A 23,256-nucleotide genomic window follows, 5' to 3' on the forward strand; every position below is an offset into this window, starting at 1 on the left:
TACGGGCTACAGTGCATACAAACAAGGCAGCGGCGGGAAGAGCCTATCTCAGCCCCGCGACAGGCCATGTCCTCGTGCGGACGCCTTCTATGGAGGCGCTGGAAACAAGCTACAGTGAGCACGTACTGATGGTGTCGGCGTTTAGAGATGGCAACAATGCGGTGACGCCGGCAACACTTCTGGCCTCCATCAAGAAGCGTGCGGTGTCCTCCCCTCCGAGGTGGGCATCGAGGTCTTTTGCCCCTGCATGACCTGTGGATATCATTCTCGATGCTGAAGCAGTGCACCCATGTTCGTCCATGAAGTTCAATTGTTGGCGCCGGTAGATTCAGTTCACCCCTGTTCCGTGCCAGGTTGGCTCTGGCTTGTTTGGTGTGGTGTAGTCAATTTGTGAGTCGTGTCTTGTTAGTTGAGTGAGCTTGGACATGAGCTGCTGAATGTGTAGTGAGCTTCATTGCCGAGTGAGCTTGTGGGTGTTAAAATTATGTGTAATTTGAAATTTTCTATCTAAGTTGATGTGTAGTGAACTCCAGTACAATGGAAGTGCAATGTGCTATCAAAGTTGTCGTGGAATCACAGGTTGAAAGGTGGTTGCATGAACAATATTTTGACAACATATTGACAGTATTTTTCTGAATTCTCAGAGAGGAACATATAAACTACTCTTCTAACTAAATTTGGGCACACATATGACAAAATTTGGGCATATATTGACAACATTATGATAGAGAGGAACATATAGCTGCAATTCGGGCACACAGCTGACTAAATATGGGCACATTTTGACAGCACTTCTCCGAATTCTCAGAACTGAGACAACATATAACTGAAAATGCTTGAAAGATAGCACTGTTTAACTGAAGATAACAGAAAATTCATCTAACTGAATTTTGTTTGATTGAACAACATATATGTATGACTGAATCTGCATGAAACACAACACATATCAACTGAAATTTCATGAAACACATCATATATCAACAGAAGTACATATTGTACGTTGGTGCAGCCACTTCATCCGGCTATCGTATCTAGCACCCATCCGCGCCAGAAACCACCACCCACGGTTGCATCTAGGGTCGATTCCTTCCTTCTCCGTCCCTAGGAACCTGGCCTGCCAACGATAATCACACCACCGCCTCCATAGCACAGCGGCTCTGCTCCAAGCATGCACACAAACAGAACTCCACGAACAGAGGGGCGAAGGGCGGATGAGACAGCTGAATAGTGCGACTGGTAATTAAAACCTAAAAGGAAGAAAATACATCACAAAATCAAGTTAAAATTGGAGCTGGATAGTCAAAATAATAATGAATAAATACAAAACTGAGAATAGCAACCAAGATATTCTGGAAATAAGATGGTGTGCTATGTTACAGCTGAATAGTAGAACCTTGCCAATGGTTGGTCGTATGAAGAAAAAAAGATGGACATAGATTTTTCTGTGAAGAAGTCATACCATCTCTTCTTGCACATCTCGTTCCTGGGTCATATGCCCGCTCACTTATCTCAGCTTCATTATCATATGTTCAACGTACAAAATCAAACACACATGCGCTGAATATTTGGCAGGTTACACAGATTATCATGTAGAAAGACATACCCAAGTTGTATGAAGGCATCATGTTCCATCTGTTGCAGAAGTATCAGACAACCCTCATTGGCATGACAACTGGAGCTACTCTACCATGTGCCCTCCATCTTGCCAGGACATAAGGACCGCATTATAGGCACAGCTGGTGTCTTGCAACTTTCACTCGGAAGAAAAGAGTGATGAGATATTACAATGGCCACACTGGAATCAATTTTTTTAGCTCAGAATGAAAATAGGTTTTGATTCCGTGTAGTTCAAAAATTTCGTCAAGCAAAGGTAAACAATTGTGTTCACAACAAAGAGAAGATACATTTCATTAAAAATGTTTAGATCAATAAACAATACTACCTTCTTCCTCAGGTCTTTGTTTTAAAATCTTACGGAAGGGAAATGCTAGAAGCAGAAACTTCAGTCTCTAGTATGTCCAAAGTCAAACAAATTCAGAAGTTACTTCTAGTTCATTTACACTAAGCCAAAACTAATCAAGGCAACTTATAATACAATTTAAAGGAAGGGTAGAAAACAACTAATCTGCTCATAATATATAAGGAAAGGTACTATTCAACATCAACCAAAAAGTATCTCCTTGGTAATCAATGCTCCTAGCAATAATAATGCTTGCAGCAAGTTCCTTCCTAGAGCGATCTAGAAATGGTAGCCGTAGTCAAGACAATGTAGTTCCTACAAAATCAAATGTCATCTAGATGCGCAATCAACACCAATGTGCTCCACACTACAGGAAGAAGATAATTCAAAATAAGCCTCAATTGGACTCCATGAGCTCGGTGTTGGTGATTTTGCCGTCACCAAGCCATGTCTTGTACTGGAAGCAGGCATCATGATGAGCCTCATTTTTTTGTAATGGAAGCAGCAATTTGAGCCCGAAATTCTAGGGGATTAAATAAATTTCAAAATAAGAAAAGACATCTGGGGAAAATATTAAAGACTTGCAAAGAAGAAAAATAGAGAATGTGGAGACAATAGTACACCTGGGTGTCACACTCCAAGTGGCAAATTGCTTTTGCCAGATTCATCAATGATCATTGCCATAGCATGATTCTCTACTTTGTTGCAGTACATGTGAAAACATTGCAGACCATGAAACAAAAATACATATCAATAGGCATAAAATGGACACTACTAATATGGTTTATCTGAACAAATATATGGTAGTTGTGTAAGATCAGATAATTTCAAGTGGTAGATTTATTCCAGGTCATCATTGTTCAATACACGTCTTAAGGCGATTACTTTTGTTGTGTGATGTGCGTGTGCTGGGTGTATGCCTTAATTGCAATCGCAAAAATAGTTATATAATATTAAGAGTACATCTTCAAATTTTCTTATTTTAACAACAAACTGAACTCATGCATGCATGTTCAATAATTTCATGTTTTCTGAAATTGATTGCAAGCAAAAATCACAGACTGAACAATCTATACACAACAGATCTGGTAGGACATCTGTAAAAAATAAAAAATGTACGAACTGGGTCATTGGCTCCTGGGCTATTATTGAAGTAACGATGAGACCACATGCAAAATGAGAAAATAAAATAAATTTATATATGAGCTCCTAGGAATAAATAGCAGAAGTTCAAATGAGCAATGGACAAGCAAAATTTTAAATGTACTTGTTGCAAAGAAGATGGGTTGAACATGATGCATGCAGGTTAACAATAATTATTTCCTTCGTATCTCAAGAGCTTGGTTAAAAATTGAAAGCTCTCACGAACACAAGGGGCATCTAATCTACCCAGTTGAGTTCTGACAGTTGGAAAGGTAGACTGCAATAGTATAGTATGATGTTCTGAACAGTTTGAACCGGAACCTAAACCTAACCCATGGTGGGTTAGTAATTGAACCATTGCCAAATCTAAGAGCAAGTGATGTGGTGTTTATCTAAAGCACAAAACGTGTTCGAGTAACAATGTTATAGGAAAACAGAAACCACGCTACTACTGGCACATACTGACAATAGCAACAAGCTCAACCTAGGGATTTTTTTCACTTATTAGAAGTCATAACAAACTTGTCCTCGTCATCTACTTATTAACTGATTTTACACTATAACAGTAAAGAAGTAGATAATACCATGTAGAGGTTAATAAATGTACAAAGGAAGGCATAACAACAGAGACCACAAATGTTCAGTGTTATGAAGCATGTTGAGTTCTATCCGTACCCCTTTTGTTGCTTAATCAGAGTCAAAATGATTTCACAAAAAAATAAAATATTCTTCTACATAGAACCATGAGCTACCATTTAACAAGAGGGGTACAGGAACACACCTGATAACCTCTAGTAACTGCAGAAATATCTTTCCCTGAGCTACCATTCAACAAGAGGGGTACAGGAACAAACCTGATAGCCTCTAGTAACTGCAAAAATATCTTGCCTCTTCCAAATCAAACAACCAGGAGACCTGAAACACTCCATAACAACGCAACAGCAGCACCAACGAAGCACAACGTGACAAAGCGCACTGGCAGTAGGAAGCGAGGAGCGAAACCTTAAAAAACTAACTAACAATCGTCAAGAACTACATGCACTACTCCATCGTGTTGAAGCAACATGGTAGCTACCGCCAACATCCTGACCAAAGTATGCTCCAAAGATGTAAATATGGTTGCATAAAATCATCTTGGCCATCCCCTTTCTCCTCAAAACAACTTAAGGATAATCCAATACATAATAAAACATCATACAAATCAGATGCTGCTAGATCAAATGTTGAACCAATGAAGATAATCTCGTAGATCAAAATGGGAGTATGGTATCATGGAGAAAACATGGGAGGTACCTATTGAGGTAGAAAAAATCATCCTTCTTATAGTGCTTGGCCGAAAACTCCTCAATCACGGCGTGTTGGGTGCTACGCAAGGTCGATCGGTGGCAACGAAGAGCATGTGAAGGAAGCGGACAACGAAGACGCAGACACGAAAGACGACTGCAGGCAAGAAGACAGATGTAGCCGGACATTAGAAAGTGTCGTCTTTGTCTATTTTATACATATATTGTCGAAATAGTATCTAGATACTGCACAAAGTATTATAAGGAAAATAGTTACCTAGGACATCGGTGGTGCCTTTATGATAATTATAAATTGTCTCTCCATGGCTTTTCCGTATTGATGCTTCATGCATATACTAAGTTAAGCCCCCATTGTTAGGAAATCGTCAGTCCTCTACCATATCGGGATTTTTTTCCTGCACAGAATGACCATTGGTATCAGCAGAGGCTAAGACTTTTTTTGAAGGATTAACTCAAATATGTAGGGATCGCCATTCCTATCTCATGTATCATTATAACAAAAACACAAAACTACACATTTAAATCACCTCGTCTCAGCAACCACTGCCTTAACATCGAACAATTTTGTTGACAGATAATCATTTAAGAAATCAGAGGTACCTACACTCTGAACTTTTATTCACCATCATGTCTGAAATCTGCTATACCAATCATGAGCTATGATATGTACCGTTGGTTTGATATAATTCAATAATACCAGTTCAAGAAACTAACGTTTGTCATTCTGAATTAATTTCTATTTCTAATCCAAACCTTTACAAGTTAATTTGGTGCGGTAAATAGTATTCCCAATCTGATTCCAAACATGAAAAGCTATACAATAAAGCAGAGTTACTTATATGAGCCTGCTTGAAGATAACTACTGCATAGACAATGAAGCATCATATTAGGAACCAAATAATACCATGATATTAGGAACCAAATAATAGCATCATATTTGCACATTTTTTTAATTACAAGAGAAACAACCTGTGAATGAATACCTGGGATTGGTGACGCAAAGATTCAATGTCTAATTGCTTCTTCTTATGATAACCTGAATACACGAGATTGGTGAACTAACATGTCTTGAAATAGTTTCTTTACTCGCTTGACTTGACGATGTGTTCCATGTGCAGGATAGGTAGCTAGTTCAGCATGGATGTTATATTGGTCGAATATTTAACTCGTTCCCAGAATTTGTAGTTGGATTTGTCCAGAAACTTCACTACAGGTGTTATAGAAACCAGAATGATCTCAAGGAAGAATGCTCGCAAGTAAGAAGAAATGACAGTATTGTTCCACACTGAAGATCCAGTACAACTCTTAGCCTAGATTAGCCATTTATCTTCTATTGGCTATGAGTCAAACAGTACGTACACATGTCTGTCCTCCAACAGTTTATAGAAACATAGCCAATCAAATGTTCTATTAATTTTAGGCCAGGAAGACATTTGACCCTGAAACCACATTAAATTACGTATTGAGCTTCTAATAACTATATAATATTGGTCAATCACCTAATGCTAAAATCGGATTATGAAAGCCAAATAGGGGACAGAACAAAGTAGAACATGTGGCCTTCAGCCTGAACATTAATTCCCATTGACTACTGATAGTACCTAGGTTGCCATGTTATTCGCATTCGGACAATGAAATCTGAAACATTGTTCATAATTTTCATATCAATCTTAAGTGATAGGATGCTAAAACAAAAAGGCTCGTCATTGCCCTTCCATACCTTTCATTATACGGATAATACTGCTGCGTTTATCCGTGGCACTCAATCGATTTAGAGTCCAACGTACGCCATTCCAGTTTAGGAAAACCCAACAAAGTAGTAGTTATCTTCAAGCAATGAAGGTGCAGCCATCCTTTCGGTCAACGTAGATCTTGTGCTTGGGGCACCTCTGCCATTTGCTCTACTGCGCGACCCACCTCAACGGTAGGTTCGCTCGCCTGTGCTTGTTGTCACAAAGCAGCTGGAACTCGCTGCACTGAAAACAACATGCAAATTGCATCACACACAGAACGTCCAGTTGCAAATGGGGGCAACCTCAAACAACAGGACATTTCATGGTTTCCTAATTCTGCAGAACGTGTACATAGCTTCGGATGTCAGATAATTCAGGCAATATATTTCACACACTAAAATATATCATACTAGATGATACCCCACGCGTTGCTGTGGGACATCTCTGGGAACAAAAAGGTATATATATATTAACATATTCTATTTATAAGAAACATTGTTGCACAAACGTGTGGAAATGAGGTATGTGTTGACAATTTCTTAATATTGAGTCCGAAATATATGTACGTATTCCCCGACAGATTTATGGGTTGGTTCATCCACTAAACTGCACTTCGCACTTGCATATAGAAAGAAACATTGTTTTAATCCAATAACTTCGTGGTCTCTTTCATGAAAATGACTGAAGCATGTAGAAGAAGTGTTCGCATATCGTATTATAGAAAACGATTGTAACCAACTTAGGAGGCAAAATAAACCCGAAATAATAGATGGAAACATGCCTGTCCCGTATGAACTATTTATGTAAGGACGATGATGATAATATCTTTAGATCTACTTTTTCATATGGGTAGCACACCGCAAGATCTAAAGTGAAGACCAAAATAGACATGTCAAAACAACATGATTCAAACGAATAAAAATAGAGATCAACATGAGTTTAGCTATATATCAACAATCACATATTTCAGTCCATCACAATAATTATATAGATAAACTGTGTATTTCAGGACCACGATGAACAACACCTATTTTATTCTGAAACAACCAGGGACATTGAGATATTAAATACACGTTTATGATAATATAATTCATAACTGAAGTATATGTGATGCATAGCTGAGTTCATTTACGTATAGAAAGAGCAGAGCGAAGACATAATTTTCATTACCGACGATGCTCCTGTTCAAGCAGGAATATCTCTATTCTGAATCTCAAAAGGTGAAGATACACCCTCACTTAATAAACTTGTTAACCAACTCTTAAATTTAGCCTGCTTCAGTGTTAACCATAGAAACAAAAGACATCAGGAAGAAACCAGAGCGATTGAGTGTGTCCAAAAAGATTAATAGACATCATATAAGATTAATGGAGCTAGTGCCTTAAAAGGCCTTCAGAATTTGAGACTACATGATATATGACCATACAGAATAACAGAAATAAAGAAAATTCATGTTGATATCTGAACTGGTCATAGCAATCGGTAAAGTACGATGCAGAATTTGTCCTCAAATGCTGCAATAGATATGGTTAACATTTAGCCATGTGAATCCCTCACAAAAAATATGTAGTGATCCTAAAAGAGCAGAGAAGACCAGTACAACATAAGCTTCAGAAACCAGTACAACTCTCAGTTCCAAGCAGAGACTTGGACCTAAAAAAATTAGCCACCTAAAATCCATATGATCTGCAGAAATCATAAGAAATTTCCTAGTTACATTATGGGAATTGAAACTCTCAGATTCACACAAAAGGAATGAAAGAACCAGGACTCCGCAACTGTGCAGAAGGCCGGCCTGAGACCTGAAGGATAGAGAGACATCCGAACTTCTGAATAAACCATCTGAGACAGCAAACAATTCAGATCTGGTACTGCCTATGTAATAGGAGGTCTGCAGAGAGAAGAGACATGCGCATGCTACAGTGGAGAGAAGAGACGTGAGCGGAGAGCCTCCGGCCTTACTCGTTCTCCACCTCCATGAGTACCTTTGCCTGGTTGACGCTGGCTAGTTCCTCCGATCCATCCCGCTGACTCTACAGTGGAGAGAGACAGCCGACTGAGTACTACTTGATGGGATCTTTTCTCATGCGGTTTTGTATAAACTCTGGAAAATATGTAGATGACGCCAGAAGCCGCGATCGCCGGGTAACACACCATCCGACCCATCAGCCACTTGAGGGATCCAAACAGGAAGGCCAAGGACGTAAAAGGGAATCGTAAGATGTGAGGACTCGAGGGCGAGTTTGAGTGGCGATTGTGGTGATTTATATACTGTGGGAAATGAAGGGAACCATTATACGAAAAATTACTGCCCTAGACTAAGAAGCTGAATGGAATCCATCAATACCTTTTCGATCAGTTTCCTAAGTGGAACCCCAGAAGATGAATAGGGGAGAGCAGAGGAAGGGGTGAACATCATTGGACCCATATGCTTTGAACCGCTCGTTGCTGACATGGCAGAATAGTATTCTGTGATGGGTAAAAAAATATTATCAAAATAAATGATGATGTGGCAGCTTGGTGAGGTGGGAGGGCTGCATGTTTAGAGAAATGAGTTAGTGGGTTGCTCCTATTTAGTATTGATGATGTGGCATGGTGATGATGTGGATAGTGTGCATGTTGAGAGAATAGGTAGAAGTGGGGAGCAACTCCTTAAGAATGTTAGATTTGAACTCTAGCCACATAGACACATGTTTTGTTTAGGAAAAGCCAAAGGCTTAAATGCTACCTAGACATCAGGTTACAATCACTGGCAACTAAGGTCCTGGTCTTTTATGTCAGATTGCCAGTCCCATCTGATTTTGAATACTGAGCTCTAACTCAAGTGTAGCTGAACTTTGGTTTAGCCAAATAACAAAACAGTAAGGCAATTATGTTGCTCTCGGTGCATGTATTGAATGCTTGATCAACATGAAAACAAAAGGAAAAGAGAATCCTTTTTTTCATGTAAGCCATAACCATTCAAGAAAGAGGAATTTTTCATACTGTAGTCGATCCGAAAGGTTCTTGCTGAAGCAGAACTTTCTACAAATCTTGTACTAAACGATGAGCAGTAGTTACTCCATCCTTAGCAGCACCCTTTTTTAGCAGTTGACCTACCAGCAGCAGCAGCCCTACTGCAGCAGCAGTCAACCAAGCGACAGTTGTCGAGCCAGTTGCACCTAATGCTTTTTTTTATTGCTACCACACTCACTGAACCAACAACGCCTATTCCAACTCCTGATGCAGTTTTCTACTCCCTCCGTCCGGAAATACTTGTCATCAAAATGAATAAAAGGGGATGTATCTAGATGTATTTTAGTTCTAGATACATCCCTTTTTGTCCATTTTGATGACAAGTATTTTTGGATGGAGTTAGTATTAAACAAGTGCAAACATTTGTAAGCAGGAACCTGATGTAGTTACAAAGACACCATACCTGACCAAGCACAAATTCCAGCTCTAAATGCAGTCACCATTTTAAAGCAGGAACTTAGTCCATCTGCAATACAAAAACACAAAGAATCATTGATTTGGTAGGTAATACTTCAGATCTAGCCAACAACGGGATAAATCATGCCAATATTTGGTAAGGATAGGTTTGTTTGCGATGAAAACGTACCCACTGTGCACAACCTTTGGTCTGTGATTCAATCGTATCCAAACGCTTGAGCTCCCGCAGCTCCGAGCCGCCGCCGCCGCCGCCGCCGGTAGGCTCGTGTTGGTGCCGTCGCCACCGGAGGTTCACTGTCGAGGCTCTCTCTCCCTGGAACCACAGCAGGCCATGAAGAAGCTCAGCCGCCGTCCCTCCGACTCGCCAGAGCCGCCCGTCGTGCACATGATCTGGCTGCCATCTGCCAGATCCACGCCAGCCCCATCGAAGCCCGCGCATTGGCCATCACGGTGATGGGATGGGATGGCTGCGTGGGATGGGATGGGGTGGAGTTGGCTCCGCGACGCCCAAGCCGGTCCACACCCTCAGCGACGCGGCCGCCCCTCTCCGCAACACGATTTGGCGGCTAGGGTTAGCCGCAGGGGCGCACGCAGGGGGGAACGACGAGGAGGTACTGGGGATGAATGGGGGAGACAGGGGTGGAGCCGCGCTAGTGGCGGCCGACGCGAGAGGCGGATGGCGGGGGGCGGGGCGGCGGCGGCAGCTACTCTCGATCTCGGAGGCGGCGAAGGAGGAGCGGGGTTGCTAGCGTTCGAGGGAGGGAGGAAGCCTCGTTCTGTGCGGCGGGGGCGAACGTCAGGAGGAATCGCTCGGCGACAAATTCCCCCGCCCTGGTTTTTGGTTTTGCACGGGATGGTCGGAGATGGGCGAAAAAAAATCTACGAAGATTAACCTACGAAAAAAACTGAACGAAAGTGGGGGACGAAAATTGACCGGCGGAGACTATTAACTGCTGCATTAGGAGTACAGATTACAAGCGTTTAATACCACCTCGTATGTGACTAAAACTCTCGCCACCTCGTACGTGACCAAAACTAATGGTAAAAAAACTAATCACGAGACGAAACCAAAAATATCACCTTGCTTTAATAATAGGTATAGGTATATAGATTCCTTCGTCAAGATGACGGGCGCAGCAACGCGCGCCTTGATGTTCTAGTCTAGATAAAATAGCAAATCTGCTCCTTTAACATCCTTGTACTCCCGTCGTTATATTTAGGAACTGAGGGAGTACAAATCAAACCAAAGGAGTCCTTAGTCGGGCTCTTCATTTTTCTTTTTAGGATCAGTCAAGCTTTTTTGCTATTTTTTTGTTGCTGGGTTACATTCTTACGAGATGGGCTGGCAGGTCCCACCGGACGGCCCGCGCCGCAGAGCCCAACCGCGACCGAATTCTATCTACCAGTACACGTATGACATGCTTCTGGAAGCTTCCACCCCTTACTAATTTCCTCGCAAGTCGCAACCCGGTGCGAGCCGCCTTTCCCGTCACGAGCACGAAACGGAACCGGGCACCGAGGCCACCCACGGCTCGGCGCAGCGGCGTGCGATAAGGGAGACCGACCGAGGGAGCGAGCGAACCTCTCCGGTGAGGGGACGGGGACGACAAGGCCGGCAAGATTCGAGGGGCCGGCGGAACCAAGCGGAAGGCAGCAGAGTCGTCATCCACGCGGGGCGGCCGCCGGCGAACGGAGCCGGCAGCTCCGGCGCCCAAGGAGATGGGGGTCGACTACTACAAGGTCCTCGGCGTCGACCGTGGCGCCAGCGACGACGACCTCAAGAAGACCTACCGCAAGCTCGCCATGCGGTGGCACCCAGATAAGAACCCCACCACCAAGAAGGAGGCGGAGGCCAAGTTCAAGCAGATCTCCGAGGCGTACGAGGTTGCTTTTCTTTTTTGATCTCCTCTTGCCAATATTAGATTTCCTTTTTCTTCTGCTCTTGAACCGTTAGCCAAATCTGTTCATCGCCAATCATGAAAGGTCACGCTTTGATCCTTGTGTATCTGTGTATGCGGTCAATTCAGATCGACAGTCCTTGCTATTATGTGTGCTGATGGAAAGATTTCCTTCGAGTGCAAGTTTTGACATAATGTTGTATGCCCTTTGTTGTTCCTGTAGGTCTTACTGCACCCAGCGATATGATCTGCTATCCTTTAAACTTTTAATTGTGTACGCTGGAGATAGGTAGAATTGCATTGCATCTTTGTTTAGAATCCGGGATTTAGAAATAATGTTAAGTAGGGACCCTAAACAACTGTTGCAAGTTCAAAGACACTTATCTGTTGATGCAAACTTTAATCCACTCCTTTGGCATCTTTTAGCGCAAGCATCTGGCATGGTTAAATTGACAATTACTACATTGCTCATCGGTTGGTATTTTCTGTTGTGCAGTTTAGAAACGATATTTTGGACTGGATCCTGCCATTTTTTAGCAAGTTTAACTTCCAATAATTAGTTAAGACTCTACTTCCAGCCATTTACTATAAATGTGCATTGATGCTATGTGTTGCCTTATGACCTTTCAGGTCCTTAGCGACTCCCAGAAACGCACAATATATGACCAGCTAGGGGAAGAAGGGCTCAAGGGACAGCCGCCTCCAGGGGCAGGAGGTCCTGGTGCATCTTCCTTCTACCCTGGTGGTGGCCAGTCAACCTCATTTCACTTCAATCCGAGGAGTGCGGATGATATATTTGCTGAGTTTTTCGGATTTTCTGGGCCTTTCGGCCTGGGTGGCATGCCGGGTGGCAGCATGAGAGGGGAACCAAGATCTTATGGTGGGGGCATGTTTAGCAACGAGTATCTCGCTTCGCGATTTGCAGAGGGTTCTGCCGGCAATATGCCGCGCCCATCACACAAACCAGCACCCATTGAGAATCGGCTTCCGGTGACCCTTGCGGATTTGTATAAGGGTGTAGCCAAAAAGATGAAAATCTCAAGAGAGGTCATAGAGACCAGTGGGTAAGCTTCCTTGAATTTCCTGTAACTTCTCAGCTAAGCACGTAGCTGTGAGAAATCGTGGTGTGTAACCTCCTATAGGCTATAGGGATTCAACGGATTATCGGTGGTGAATTAATTGCATTAGAAACTTTTATTTGGAGCAAACATATTGTTCTTCTATGGCCTGTGCATGTCCACTATTGTTGTGACAAATTAATTTAGTTTCCACTCAACTATTAGAAATAGCTGTGTAATTTTTCATAGTAGTCAACTAATCAAGATGGGCTTGTGAAGCTAAGTTGCATTTTGTTGTTTAGTGCCTGGCTTTATACTTTCTGGATAGAATTGAGAATTTGTTTGGAGCCATAGATTATCATGTATTTGTATAGTTTTTGTAGCACGGGATGATACCTATGATAGCTATTAGTAACTGCAGCAGTCCTTTTGATTGTCTTATTTCCTTGCTGAGCACAAGAAACCAGTCTCTTCATTGCTCACTCTTTCTATTCAATCTTACAGCTATGCAGTATGGATAGCATGTTTTACATGAGTTTTACTTGTACACTGATACATGTCAGAATCCGACTCGGATTCGGCTATCCAAGTTGGGAATTTTTTGGGATGGACTTTTTATTCTTCACTTAGGTGGGGAAAACGGATAACTAATCAAATTTTAGTGCAAGTGGTGACAATAGTTAACACTTGTGTATGTTGTAAATTATGTAACAATAGAGTTAACTTGCCAAAAAAAATTAAGTGCCATTGTTATAGTATATGTTCTGCATGGGCGTTACTTGGATGCGGACATGAGTGTCAGAATCCGACTCGGATTCTGGTGTACAGTTTGTTAACAAATTTGGACACGCCAAATAGCACCTGTTTTCTGACATGTTTTCTCTGAAGAGATGGTCGTTACATGTTTCCTTTTAGGATAGCTTTTCATCTTTCCCTTGTGACGCCTTCTGATCTTTTTCCAGTTGGTCTGCTTTGCTAACACGTAGAGAACATTTTAAAAAGGGCTATACGGCTTTTAGGTTCATGTATGCATATGCATATTAATTGTTGCCTAATTATCTGTAGTCAGTGCCCAGGTGGGTATTCTTGTTAACCATTTTTTTCATGTGATAGTGAAGCCCTGCATAGCTGCAGCGCAGGCTGCATAGGTGATGCCTAAGCATCAGGTGGTCTAGCTTTGATGTGGCTTTAAGAGACACTTCTGAAATTGTTTTGTCTTCATGGTTGTCATTTCCACCCTGAGGGTGTGTGCATGGTGTTGACGTTTGCTTATGTTAGGCAATTTTTTCATGGATGGTGTTAAAATATATTTGTATTTTATGACAACCCTTCATCTGCATCTTCCTTGAAACTTATTTTGCATATTTAGCTGTGTGGCTATGTTCTTGTGAATACCTTGTGTTATGCTTATTTGACATAAAGATATCAATGTATTTTCTCAGGACTGCCCGCTTGCTAATTTTACTTATATTTTCAGGAGAGTTTCACAGGTAGAAGAAATTTTGACGATAGATGTGAAGCCCGGTTGGAAGAAGGGGACAAAGATCACCTTCCCTGAAAAGGGGAATGAATCTCCAAGCATGACGCCTGCTGATATTGTCTTCATCATTGAAGAGAAGCCCCATGATGTTTTCACCAGGGAAGGAAATGATCTAGTCATGACACAGAAGATCTCGTTGGTGGAAGCACTGACTGGCTATACCATGCAACTCACAACGCTCGACGGGCGGAACCTGTCCATACAAGTTAACTCGGTGATCCACCCTAGCTATGAAGAGGTGATCCCTGGAGAGGGGATGCCAATACCCAAGGAGCCCGGTAAGAACGGAAATCTGCGCGTTAAGTTCAGCATCAAGTTCCCTTCCAGGCTGACGTCTGACCAGAAAGCTGGGATCAAAAGGCTTTTGGGTTCTTAGCCTTTGTGTGCCATTTCTATAGACTGATGAAAGCGACTGTGAATATCTCCAGCGTGTGGCTAGGTAGATTTCTATCTGTCCGGATGGGACAATGAGCGGAATTGGTCTTGGTTATTCCGTTTACATATACCTGTAGAAATGATGTTGTCATTTTATGTGTTGTTTTCCCCATAACTTGGTAGAGGCTTTTTCACATATGTGACCAGGCTGGTTGTTGTCAATGTTTTAATCTGTTCTTCCTCGGGATCGTAGGAAGGTTTGAGTTCAGAAAGGTTATACAGATTTTGTTCCCTGTCGTGTTGGGATAATTCGGCTTTGTTATATATTTGAACTAGCTATGGTCCTGTGTACAAATGACATAGGAACTATGGTGCATTCTCAGTACCAATTTAGTGTACGAATGACATGGGAAGTCTGGTGCATTCTCAGAACCAATTTATGCTATACATGAGATAGAGCACAGGGAAGTCTACGGATTTTTAGAGTAAGGGTGTTTCCAACGTCGACTCTCAAAACGTCTGCATATGTCGGACAGCGTCTGCCATTTAATGTGGACGCCCACATATGTCCCTTGCGAATAACTTGAAATGGAGGAAAAGGAAGGAAAATCCATGGACCTCTCCACCCCGAATGTTCCTGAGTTCCAGTACGTTGGCCATTTTTCTTTTTCTCCGTCCCTGTTTCTCGTTTGCTTAGCATCCGCATCCTCCCGTGGACAACGTGTTTCTCCTTTGCTTAGCATCTGCATCCTCCCGTGGACAACGTGTCTGAATTCCAATACGTTGGGCCTTTTTTCTTTCACACAGTCCCTGTTTCTCCCCTGCTCAGCATCCGCATCCTCCTCTATCTCTCCGGCCGCCGCCTAGGCATTATTGGGCGTCTGTGTACTTTGTAGGCGTGAGGCAAGGGGCTCAACCTTTTGGAAAAACATGCATGCTTCATTTCATGAGCAAAGTCACTTCACGCCCTACGACTTGCACGTAATCCATGAACACAATGTGAAGTTCCTAGGCCATCGATGGTTGCGGTAGATTACACAAGTGGAGAGGAAGTGGCCACCAGGCTCTTCAACCATGGAGATTGTAAGTTTTTGCTTTCTGCTGCTCTACATGTTGGTCAAACATTCAGTAAATGTTGCAACTCGATAATCATCCCCTTGTATAGCTCGGACACATTGTCACGCGTCAGGATGGGAATGGGCCGGGTCGGCCCGCCGGGTCACTGACCCGGCCCGAAAAATCGAGGCCAATGGGCCGTGTGGGTTGGCCTCAAACAATAGTTGGGTCAGTGGAGCCGGCACCGACTGACCCAATGGGTCAGCAGGGTCGACCCACCTCCGAGGCCTCAACTTCATCGCGTAGTACGCGGCTGCTTTGCCCTTGGCGCCCCGTCCATGCCTCCCGCTCGGACCGTTCCTGGCGCACCTGCCGCTCGTCGTCTCGCGTTTCGGCTCGCCACTGTTAGGAATAATCTTAACTGGGATGTGTTCCTGGTCGATGCATCATGCATGAGTTAGCTAGTCACTGGGGCATGCATGTGTTTTGTTGCGGTGGAGTGCCGTTAGTTCGTTAGCGTAAGTGCCCATGGGCGTAGCTAGCTAATTCGTTTGAACGTATAACGTGCATGCATGTAGGATCTGCCGGCGGGCCCGCGTTGTGCGCGCGGACGCGGCCGGGCCGACGAATCACAACGCGTGCAGTAGGCGCGTGTGAGCGCGGCCTTGCGTATGCATGCACCCGTAGCTGCAACATATATTTTTCTCAAAAAAAAAACGTAACATATCTAATTACCTGAGATACTAGATAACAACTAGAATTTAGGCCGACCCGAGATACCCATCGGGCCAGCAAGGCCATTGGCATTTTAAAAATGGGTCGACCCGTGGCCTCATAAATTGGCCTCGAGACCATGAGGGCCAGGTCCAAGGCCAGGGTCGGGTCGGCCCATTCCCATCCTGAGTCACGCGCTACCATTGAACTAAGGGCTAGCAATTTACGTTCATACATTGTTGGATGAAGCTGAAGGCGCACAGTGCATGAGACAACACATGCGGCTGACTCAAGTATTTGAAATCGATGAATTTAAAAAAAATTGTTGAACATCCAGGATATTTAAATGCTATTTATTGATGAATTGTGCCATTTTCTATTATTATTTTGAGTATAGCGGAGTTAGGAAAAAAAGACAAGGATGGACATTTTAAGGGGCATGGTTGGATAGCCGGCTTCCGTATCCGTGTGTACGGACAGAGTCCGGAGAGGCCGCATGCAAATACTGGGACCATTTTGAGGGTCGAGATGCCCTAACACTATTCTCTGCTAAACTTACATATCAAACGTGTGTATGGAGGATAAGTGTATATGGTCTAACTGTCCAGGCGCGTCAGAAAGTAAAAAAACAAAAAAACAAAAAAACAAGAGAGCTAGAGACACAGCACAGAAGACTTGATGGTCTGAGAGTCCAACATTGCATAGCACAAGAACTAACGAAAGGAAGGGTACAAAGAAGATAACTCAGTCCTCACACACAAAACGAAAAGCCTTTACAAGTACGAGCGTTTATTACTGCACATCTGAGCTCTCTCATCTGATGGAAACAACCAGTCTTACCATCTGCAATGTAGCTGTTCGACCTCACAAGGGAACACTTTAGCAGATAACTGAAAAACAAAAACAAATAACGAAGAAGAGATCCGTCCATGTCGTCTCCGAGGCAATGCAACTCGAGCGCCGGAAACCATCAGACCATATTCACAGCAGTCACCTCATCACGCGGCCTTCGCCTGCAAAGATTTGAGCAAGATAAATAAGATTGCGGCATTAACATGAGTCTCGGATCATAGAAGGAAAAAATGTTTATAATTCCATATTTGTCTTCTCTCGACAACCATGGTTAGCATTGACCATACCAATCCAATTGTTGAAAGGTTTTCATCTTGTTACTTATACTCTTTGACTAGCTGATTTTGACCTTTCGAGGGTCTTGGTTGATTAGAAAAATATGTGATATGTTCTTGGGGTAACCTAGAGGAAGAATTATTTTTAGTAAATTATCTTCCCTGGGGTAACCAAGAACAGGAAAATATGTTATGTTGCTTGGGTTAATCAAGAAAACTTTCAATTTATTTGGTCGTTCAGTGTTGCCAAAGCTGTATAACCATATTCCAGTTAGAAACAACTCATGTTGGTTCCTCTTTACATGTATTCAAATTAGGAGATACTTGAATAACTGAGGGGAAGCTTACCCTTTTCTCCTCCTCGATCTTAGCTTTGATGTACGAGTAGATGGCAACACCAGCTATTGCAACGCAAGTCCCAATTCCAGTCTGTGTGGTAATTTTGTTGCCTGCTCACACAAGATTTAGCAAGGGTTAAAACTAGGCATAAACCCATGCCATAGAAAAAAGGACAATTGGGCAAATAATATTTAGTCATAATAAATAATAATGGGACATTTTATTTACCAAAAATGATGATCGAGAAACCAATGACGAAAACCCTTTTCAACACATTGCCAACAGCATGTGTCAGAGGGGCCACCCGTTCCAAAGTGTTTGTAGCAATCTGCCATGAGCCATGTAACGGATTATAACAGATGAACCATCAAAAATGGAATGTACTAGTTTGGCAACATCACGATCAACTGCTGCTAAATGTTGATCTCTACATTGCATAAGAAACAGATGCCGGTAAAGTCATTGTATGGCTCATGTTATTACAAATGGTATGGTGTAATGCCATGAGAAAGCTCAAGTGCCACACCTAATTATTCCAACAAGAGCATATGCAACTGGTTACCTGATTATAGAGATGGTAGAACAATCCCACCAGGAAAAGATCTGATACAAATTTTGTCATTCCTACTTTTGCAATTGCATCGTTTAATCCATACTGCATTAGCTGTGGTCCTTCAATCTGCAAGGTTGGTCATTCGAAATAAGAAACGTGAACGTGAAGCATAACACATGAAACCTTTTTTATTTGGGCTATATTTATCACACTTACAATAAGTGCAGGCGGTATGCAGACAACTAGAGCAATTATTGAGATGTAAGCATACACGTTGGTGCTATCCATGTCAGTCTGCAACGACAAAAATGGTTAGTAAAAACAAAGGAATTGAACCACAAAGAGCCCAAAAGGCAACAAAAGATATGAGGAGTCAAGCGATAAGAAGAAAACAGGCACAAACCATGGCTTTCTTGGAATAAATACTCCGGTAAGTGAATGAGATGTTAGAGATCATAGCATTGATGAAACCCTTCCAGCTAAACGACAGTTCAGTGAGGGATGCCATTGAAACACCTGGTCATGTTCCAAGTAGTTAAGTAGGTTGATGAAAAAAAAGGCATGGACCAAAGAAGTTACTAGTACTATTTAGCACGTGCTATCAAGTGAAAAATGATAACAATGACAGAAAAGGAACTGTGCCACTAGAGAAACTTGTCTGATTAAGATATTATCGGTCTTTTAATCACTGTATCCAATAATTTTAACTGGTTTCTTATACTAAAAATTAATTTCTACAGCTTTAGTAGCAAAGTGGTAACAGAAGGCTTAATTGAGAAATTACCAAGCACAACAGGGGCAAGAGACAACCACAGAGACAAGGGAACTGTCTGTCCAAGGACAAACTGGGTAGCAGCTGCATTGAAGAAGGGCTCCAAAGCTGCACAGCAATTATGTAACGCAGAGAAGAATTAGCATATAAAACAGAAAGGGACAAGAGAACTCCAAAAAGAAATCTGCACATGAAAGAGGCACCTTTAATAGTGTGGGCAAACGAGACTGCAACAGTAGCAAAGGACACGTTGCTTGTGACATGACCAAGAGCATGGCACAATGCCACAGGAAAGAGCAGCTTCAGGAGCGTTGCATTGATAGGCTAAGGAAGATAGCGGTAATTTGCGTCAATTTTTATGCAAATTTCAAGATAAGAAACATTGCCTTGATAAGAAGCAGCTATTCTAATGGACGCATACTTTTCTAATGTATGAAAAGATGAAGGGTGTGTATCAAGTTTAGTTTAAGCTTATTGACCACACAAAGAACAACAGATTCGCTTTACGGTTCAAATAAAGAGTCTCTACAATTTACTTAACAACTGCAATTCTTTTTTAAACCAGAAATTATAAGATCTCCTACATTTCAATGCAGATGCATAAACATGGCAGTGGCATATGATCCATGAGTGCAACATTGTAATGAAATTTACAGGAAGCCTATCAATTGAACAATATTTATGAACTTTTATGAAATCTTTGTTCCTACAGTCTAAGTGAGACCGCTGAACTTATATGAATTTACAGGAGGCCCATCAACTGAGGACCATTCTGACCACTTTGTGAATTCTCAAAGAAAACACAACAGTACAGTAAGGCGGTTTGAATTACCGCACGCTTCGGGAGACCGACGGCCCAGCTGAGGAGGCAGTACACAACTCCCACAAGTAGATGGATCACGGAGACAAAGCTGCAATCAGCAGTGCCATTTCCAGTGTAAGTTGCAACTCAGGAACAAGAACTGAAAGCAAGATCAGTGAGGCCGCTGATCTTCACCGTTTCGAAACAAAGGCAAGGATGCACAAAACACACTTACTATGGGTAGGGGAAGTAGTTGTAGATCTTCTTGTTAAGGATGTTGAATATGACGTTCAGGAAGTACCTGCAGGATCACTTGCGCCAGAATGCACTATTTAGCTGACTAAAAATCACCGCAAGATCGATCAAGCTAAACGGTGGCCGTGTTGAGCGAGGCAGCGAGAACGTACCACATGAAGAAGAAGAAGCCGGTGGTGATTGCAGGGTACTTCTCCAGCAACCCTGGCGACTTGGCCTCCCTATTGCAACCACAGTCATCAGAAAGTAATAAAACTGTTAAAAGCGCACTCCCACGTCCAGTATCACGCACAGAGCACGGATTTTGTGGCTGTGAGCCCCACCGATCAGCGATCAATGTGGCTGCAGGTGGGACCAGATCATTTGAAGTCGTGCCGCTCGCATGTGCAGCGGCGCAAATGTGGCTGAATTTTTTTTCTGCGCGGCGCGTGGGAGCGAGGAAACCAAACTGTGTGCAACTAAACAAAACGGCCGGCCAGAGGCGTTTCTAGAAGCTTCCAGGGTCGAGACGTGGCGTTAGAGAACGATCACTCACCCGGCGGGCTCGGCGGAGGCGGCGGGCGGTCGGAGCGTGAGCCTCTTGGAGGCCTGGAGCGGGAGCAGGCCGGCGGGGAGGACGAGGGCCGGGCGGAGCTGGCGGCCCCAGACGAGCTGGCCGGCGTCGTGGACGGCGCCGGCGCGGGCGGCGGCCGGCAGGGGCGAGGCGAGGGCGGGGCCGCGGCGGAGGCGGAGCAGGCCCGCGACGCCGGCGGCGGCGCCGCCGGCGGAGAGCGTCCCGAGGGCCGGCATTGCTGCAGCAGCGCGGGGAGCCTGGGGCGATCGCGTTGGGCGCGGGGCTGGGCTGGAGCGGGATGGGGCGGGCGGTTTTGGATAAGTTTATGGGTGGGAGCGGAGGGATTTGGGTGGCGGAGACGCGCGCGGGGGAGGATAGGCCGCTGCGATTGCCGATAGAGTTTGGGGAAGGAGACGAGAGGAGAGGACGGGGTCGGGCGGGGCGGGGCGGACGTCGCCGTCCGCGCACGGCCCCGCTGCGCGAAATGGGAGAAGGTTTTGGACCGGGACGGGAATCGGACGTCGACGCGGTGATGCTCGTGAGGCCGTGCTTGGAAAGTAGTGGCCGGCGTCCACACAATGCCGGGGAAGATCCAAAAGCTACTACTATTTCCTGCTGGGAAACGTAACGATTTTATGCCTATTATTGTTAGCTCGTGGCACGGGAATAGGCCTCCTGCCTGAAAGCTATGGGACATTTTGCTGCTTATAACTCCCTTCATTTTCGTTTACTTGTCAGAATGTAGCATTTTGGCCGCTTTATTCCTTCCCACCGTGATATTCCCTTTGTAAATTTTATAAGATGTATTAGGTCACTAGAAACGTCTTGTAAAAGTAAATACGCGTGATTCAAGCAACAAGTCTCTCTGTCAAAATAAAAACATAAACAAAAAACTGTACCAACATTTTTGTTAGGGAAAAAAAACTCTACCAACAAGTTGTGACATCTGTCTTAATAAGAATGATAGGCTACTCATATCAATAAGGAATTTCTTCTTTTTTCATAAGCCCGTCTGCAAGAAAACCTTAAAGTTAAACGTGCTTGACCTGAAATAATTTAAGAATTGATTTCTGCGTGAACCATTGGCAATTGCGTTCCAGCTCTATTCAATCACCACACCAACCAGCATGCTAGGCTAGATGGTATCATGCTGCAAGATGGCATTGAACTTGGCTTGCGTAATCTGCTAATCCTAGTCAGGAAATTAGCGATAGGAGAACGTTTCTTGACGGCTCCAACTTCACCACCGAGTGAGCTTACAAAGCTGTCATGCAACAGATTACAAACCCCAAGCAGGAGGCCATCTAGGCCTCCAAAGTTTCTTCAAAGGTTAAGATTTTTGGTTGGCTCCTTTACCCCGACCGACTCAACACACGCCAAAACCTGCAAGAAAAAGAAAATCATTGCATCCATGAACCATGGACTGCCCTACATGCAATACCATGATTAAGTACATAATTTCATTTCTTCTTCACTTGCACCACTGCAAGGAATGTTTGGCGAGCTATCAACATCACCCCCTCGGCCAGCCCCTTCGACAACATCTAGACAGTAGATCCACCACATGGTTTTCCAGGCACGATCGCCACCTTCATTCTGCTCATCACTATGTGGAAAATATGGGATGCTAGAAATGCAAAGGTGTCTAGGTAGCAAAATGTACCCACCCCAGTAGCATGTCTGAATATTAGGGACGATCTCACGCTTTGGTCAAATCGCTTGAGATCTTCCGAACTTAGGGGCCAGACAGGTCTATGATGGGAACAACTTTCCTCTTGCTAAACCCCTACAAACTCTTTTCCAAGCCACAAGGTTAGCATTTTTATAAAATAAAAATATTCATGTGAGCCTCCCCTTCCCGCCCCCTTGACACTATAAAAAGCCCCATGGGTGCAACAGTAATGTAGTATCTTTAAATTCATGAAAATTTGAAGATACATACAAAGGGCGTGAAAAAATCTAGCAAAAAATGTTGGGAAACGTAGCATGCAATTTCAAAAAAAAAATCTACGCTCACGCAAGATCTATCTAGGAGATGCATAGCAACGAGAGGGGGAGAGTGTGTCCACGTACCCTCGTAGACCGAAAGCGAAAGCGTTTGTTAACGCGGTTGATGTAGTCAAACTTCTTCTCGTTCCGACCGATCAAGTACCGAACACACGACACCTCCGAGTTCTACACACGTTTAGCTCATGACATCCCTCGAACTCTTGATCCAGCAAAGTGTCGAGGGAGAGTTCCGTCAGCACGACGGCATGGTGACGGTGATGGTGAAGTGATCCGCGCAGGGCTTCGCCTAAGCACTACGTGAATATGACCGGGGGCGTAAACTGTGGAGGGGGGCGCCGCACACGGCTTGGAACAATTGATGTGTGTTCTAGGGGCGCCCCCTCCCCCGTATATAAAGAAGGAAGGGAGAGGAGGCCGGCCCGAGGCGCGCCCCAAGTAGAAGGAGTCCTACTTGGGGTCCTAGTTGGATTCGGCCCCCCTTCCTTTTACCGGAGGGGGAAAGGGTGAAGGAGAGAGAGGGGGAAGGAAAGGGGGGCGCCGCCCCCTCCCCTTGTCCAATTCAGACTCCTCCCTGGTGGGTGGCGCACCACCCCTTTGAGGACTGGTGTGCCTCCCTCCTATGGTCCATATTG

The 23,256-nt window shown here is 43.8% G+C and overlaps 2 protein-coding genes and 1 long non-coding RNA gene across 18 annotated transcripts; 1 reads left to right on the top strand and 2 right to left on the bottom strand.

Moving 5' to 3' along the window:
- Window positions 1-823: 823 nt before the first annotated feature.
- Window positions 824-10,422, bottom strand: LOC123069438 (uncharacterized). 16 transcript variants are annotated; one of them, XR_006432539.1, is made up of 5 exons: window positions 9,742-10,422; window positions 7,311-9,621; window positions 6,128-6,383; window positions 4,664-5,614; window positions 824-4,543 (listed from the first exon to the last, which is right to left on the bottom strand). It is a non-coding gene; the product is annotated as an uncharacterized lncRNA (long non-coding RNA). The 16 variants fall into 16 exon arrangements; XR_006432538.1 differs by having other exon boundaries at window positions 4,664-4,802; window positions 5,391-5,614; window positions 6,128-9,621; window positions 9,742-10,421; XR_006432536.1 differs by having other exon boundaries at window positions 4,664-8,173; window positions 8,488-8,609; window positions 9,559-9,621; window positions 9,742-10,419.
- A 608-nt stretch (window positions 10,423-11,030) lies between these two features.
- Window positions 11,031-14,760, top strand: LOC123069439 (dnaJ homolog subfamily B member 4). The gene is made up of 3 exons (XM_044492295.1): window positions 11,031-11,456; window positions 12,101-12,534; window positions 14,006-14,760. Exons 1-3 carry the CDS (start codon window positions 11,292-11,294, stop codon window positions 14,442-14,444), a joined length of 1,038 nt encoding a protein of 345 aa, XP_044348230.1. The 5' UTR covers window positions 11,031-11,291; the 3' UTR covers window positions 14,445-14,760.
- A 2,128-nt stretch (window positions 14,761-16,888) lies between these two features.
- On the bottom strand, window positions 16,889-20,989 carry LOC123069440 (triose phosphate/phosphate translocator TPT, chloroplastic). Its single transcript, XM_044492296.1, has 12 exons — window positions 20,597-20,989; window positions 20,214-20,282; window positions 20,042-20,107; window positions 19,837-19,915; window positions 19,208-19,328; window positions 19,017-19,112; window positions 18,636-18,748; window positions 18,449-18,526; window positions 18,242-18,358; window positions 17,908-18,007; window positions 17,689-17,789; window positions 16,889-17,226 (listed from the first exon to the last, which is right to left on the bottom strand). Exons 1-12 carry the CDS (start codon window positions 20,848-20,850, stop codon window positions 17,212-17,214), a joined length of 1,209 nt encoding a protein of 402 aa, XP_044348231.1. The 5' UTR covers window positions 20,851-20,989; the 3' UTR covers window positions 16,889-17,211.
- Window positions 20,990-23,256: the final 2,267 nt, after the last annotated feature.

This window comes from Triticum aestivum, chromosome 3B, assembly GCF_018294505.1.
Source record: "Triticum aestivum cultivar Chinese Spring chromosome 3B, IWGSC CS RefSeq v2.1, whole genome shotgun sequence".
Classification (NCBI taxonomy): Eukaryota; Viridiplantae; Streptophyta; class Magnoliopsida; order Poales; family Poaceae; genus Triticum; species Triticum aestivum.

Coding starts and splice junctions, on each gene's coding strand:
- LOC123069440 (XM_044492296.1), bottom strand. CDS start 20,850: ATGCCGGCCCTCGGGACGCTCTCCGCCGGCGGCGCCGCCGCCGGCGTC. Junction 20,283..20,596: donor GCCTCCGCCGAGCCCGCCGG/GTGAGTGATCGT, acceptor TGGTTGCAATAG/GGAGGCCAAGTCGCCAGGGT. Junction 18,008..18,241: donor TCTACCATCTCTATAATCAG/GTAACCAGTTGC, acceptor GGCTCATGGCAG/ATTGCTACAAACACTTTGGA.
- LOC123069439 (XM_044492295.1), top strand. CDS start 11,292: ATGGGGGTCGACTACTACAAGGTCCTCGGCGTCGACCGTGGCGCCAGC. Junction 11,457..12,100: donor AGATCTCCGAGGCGTACGAG/GTTGCTTTTCTT, acceptor ATGACCTTTCAG/GTCCTTAGCGACTCCCAGAA. Junction 12,535..14,005: donor GAGGTCATAGAGACCAGTGG/GTAAGCTTCCTT, acceptor TTATATTTTCAG/GAGAGTTTCACAGGTAGAAG.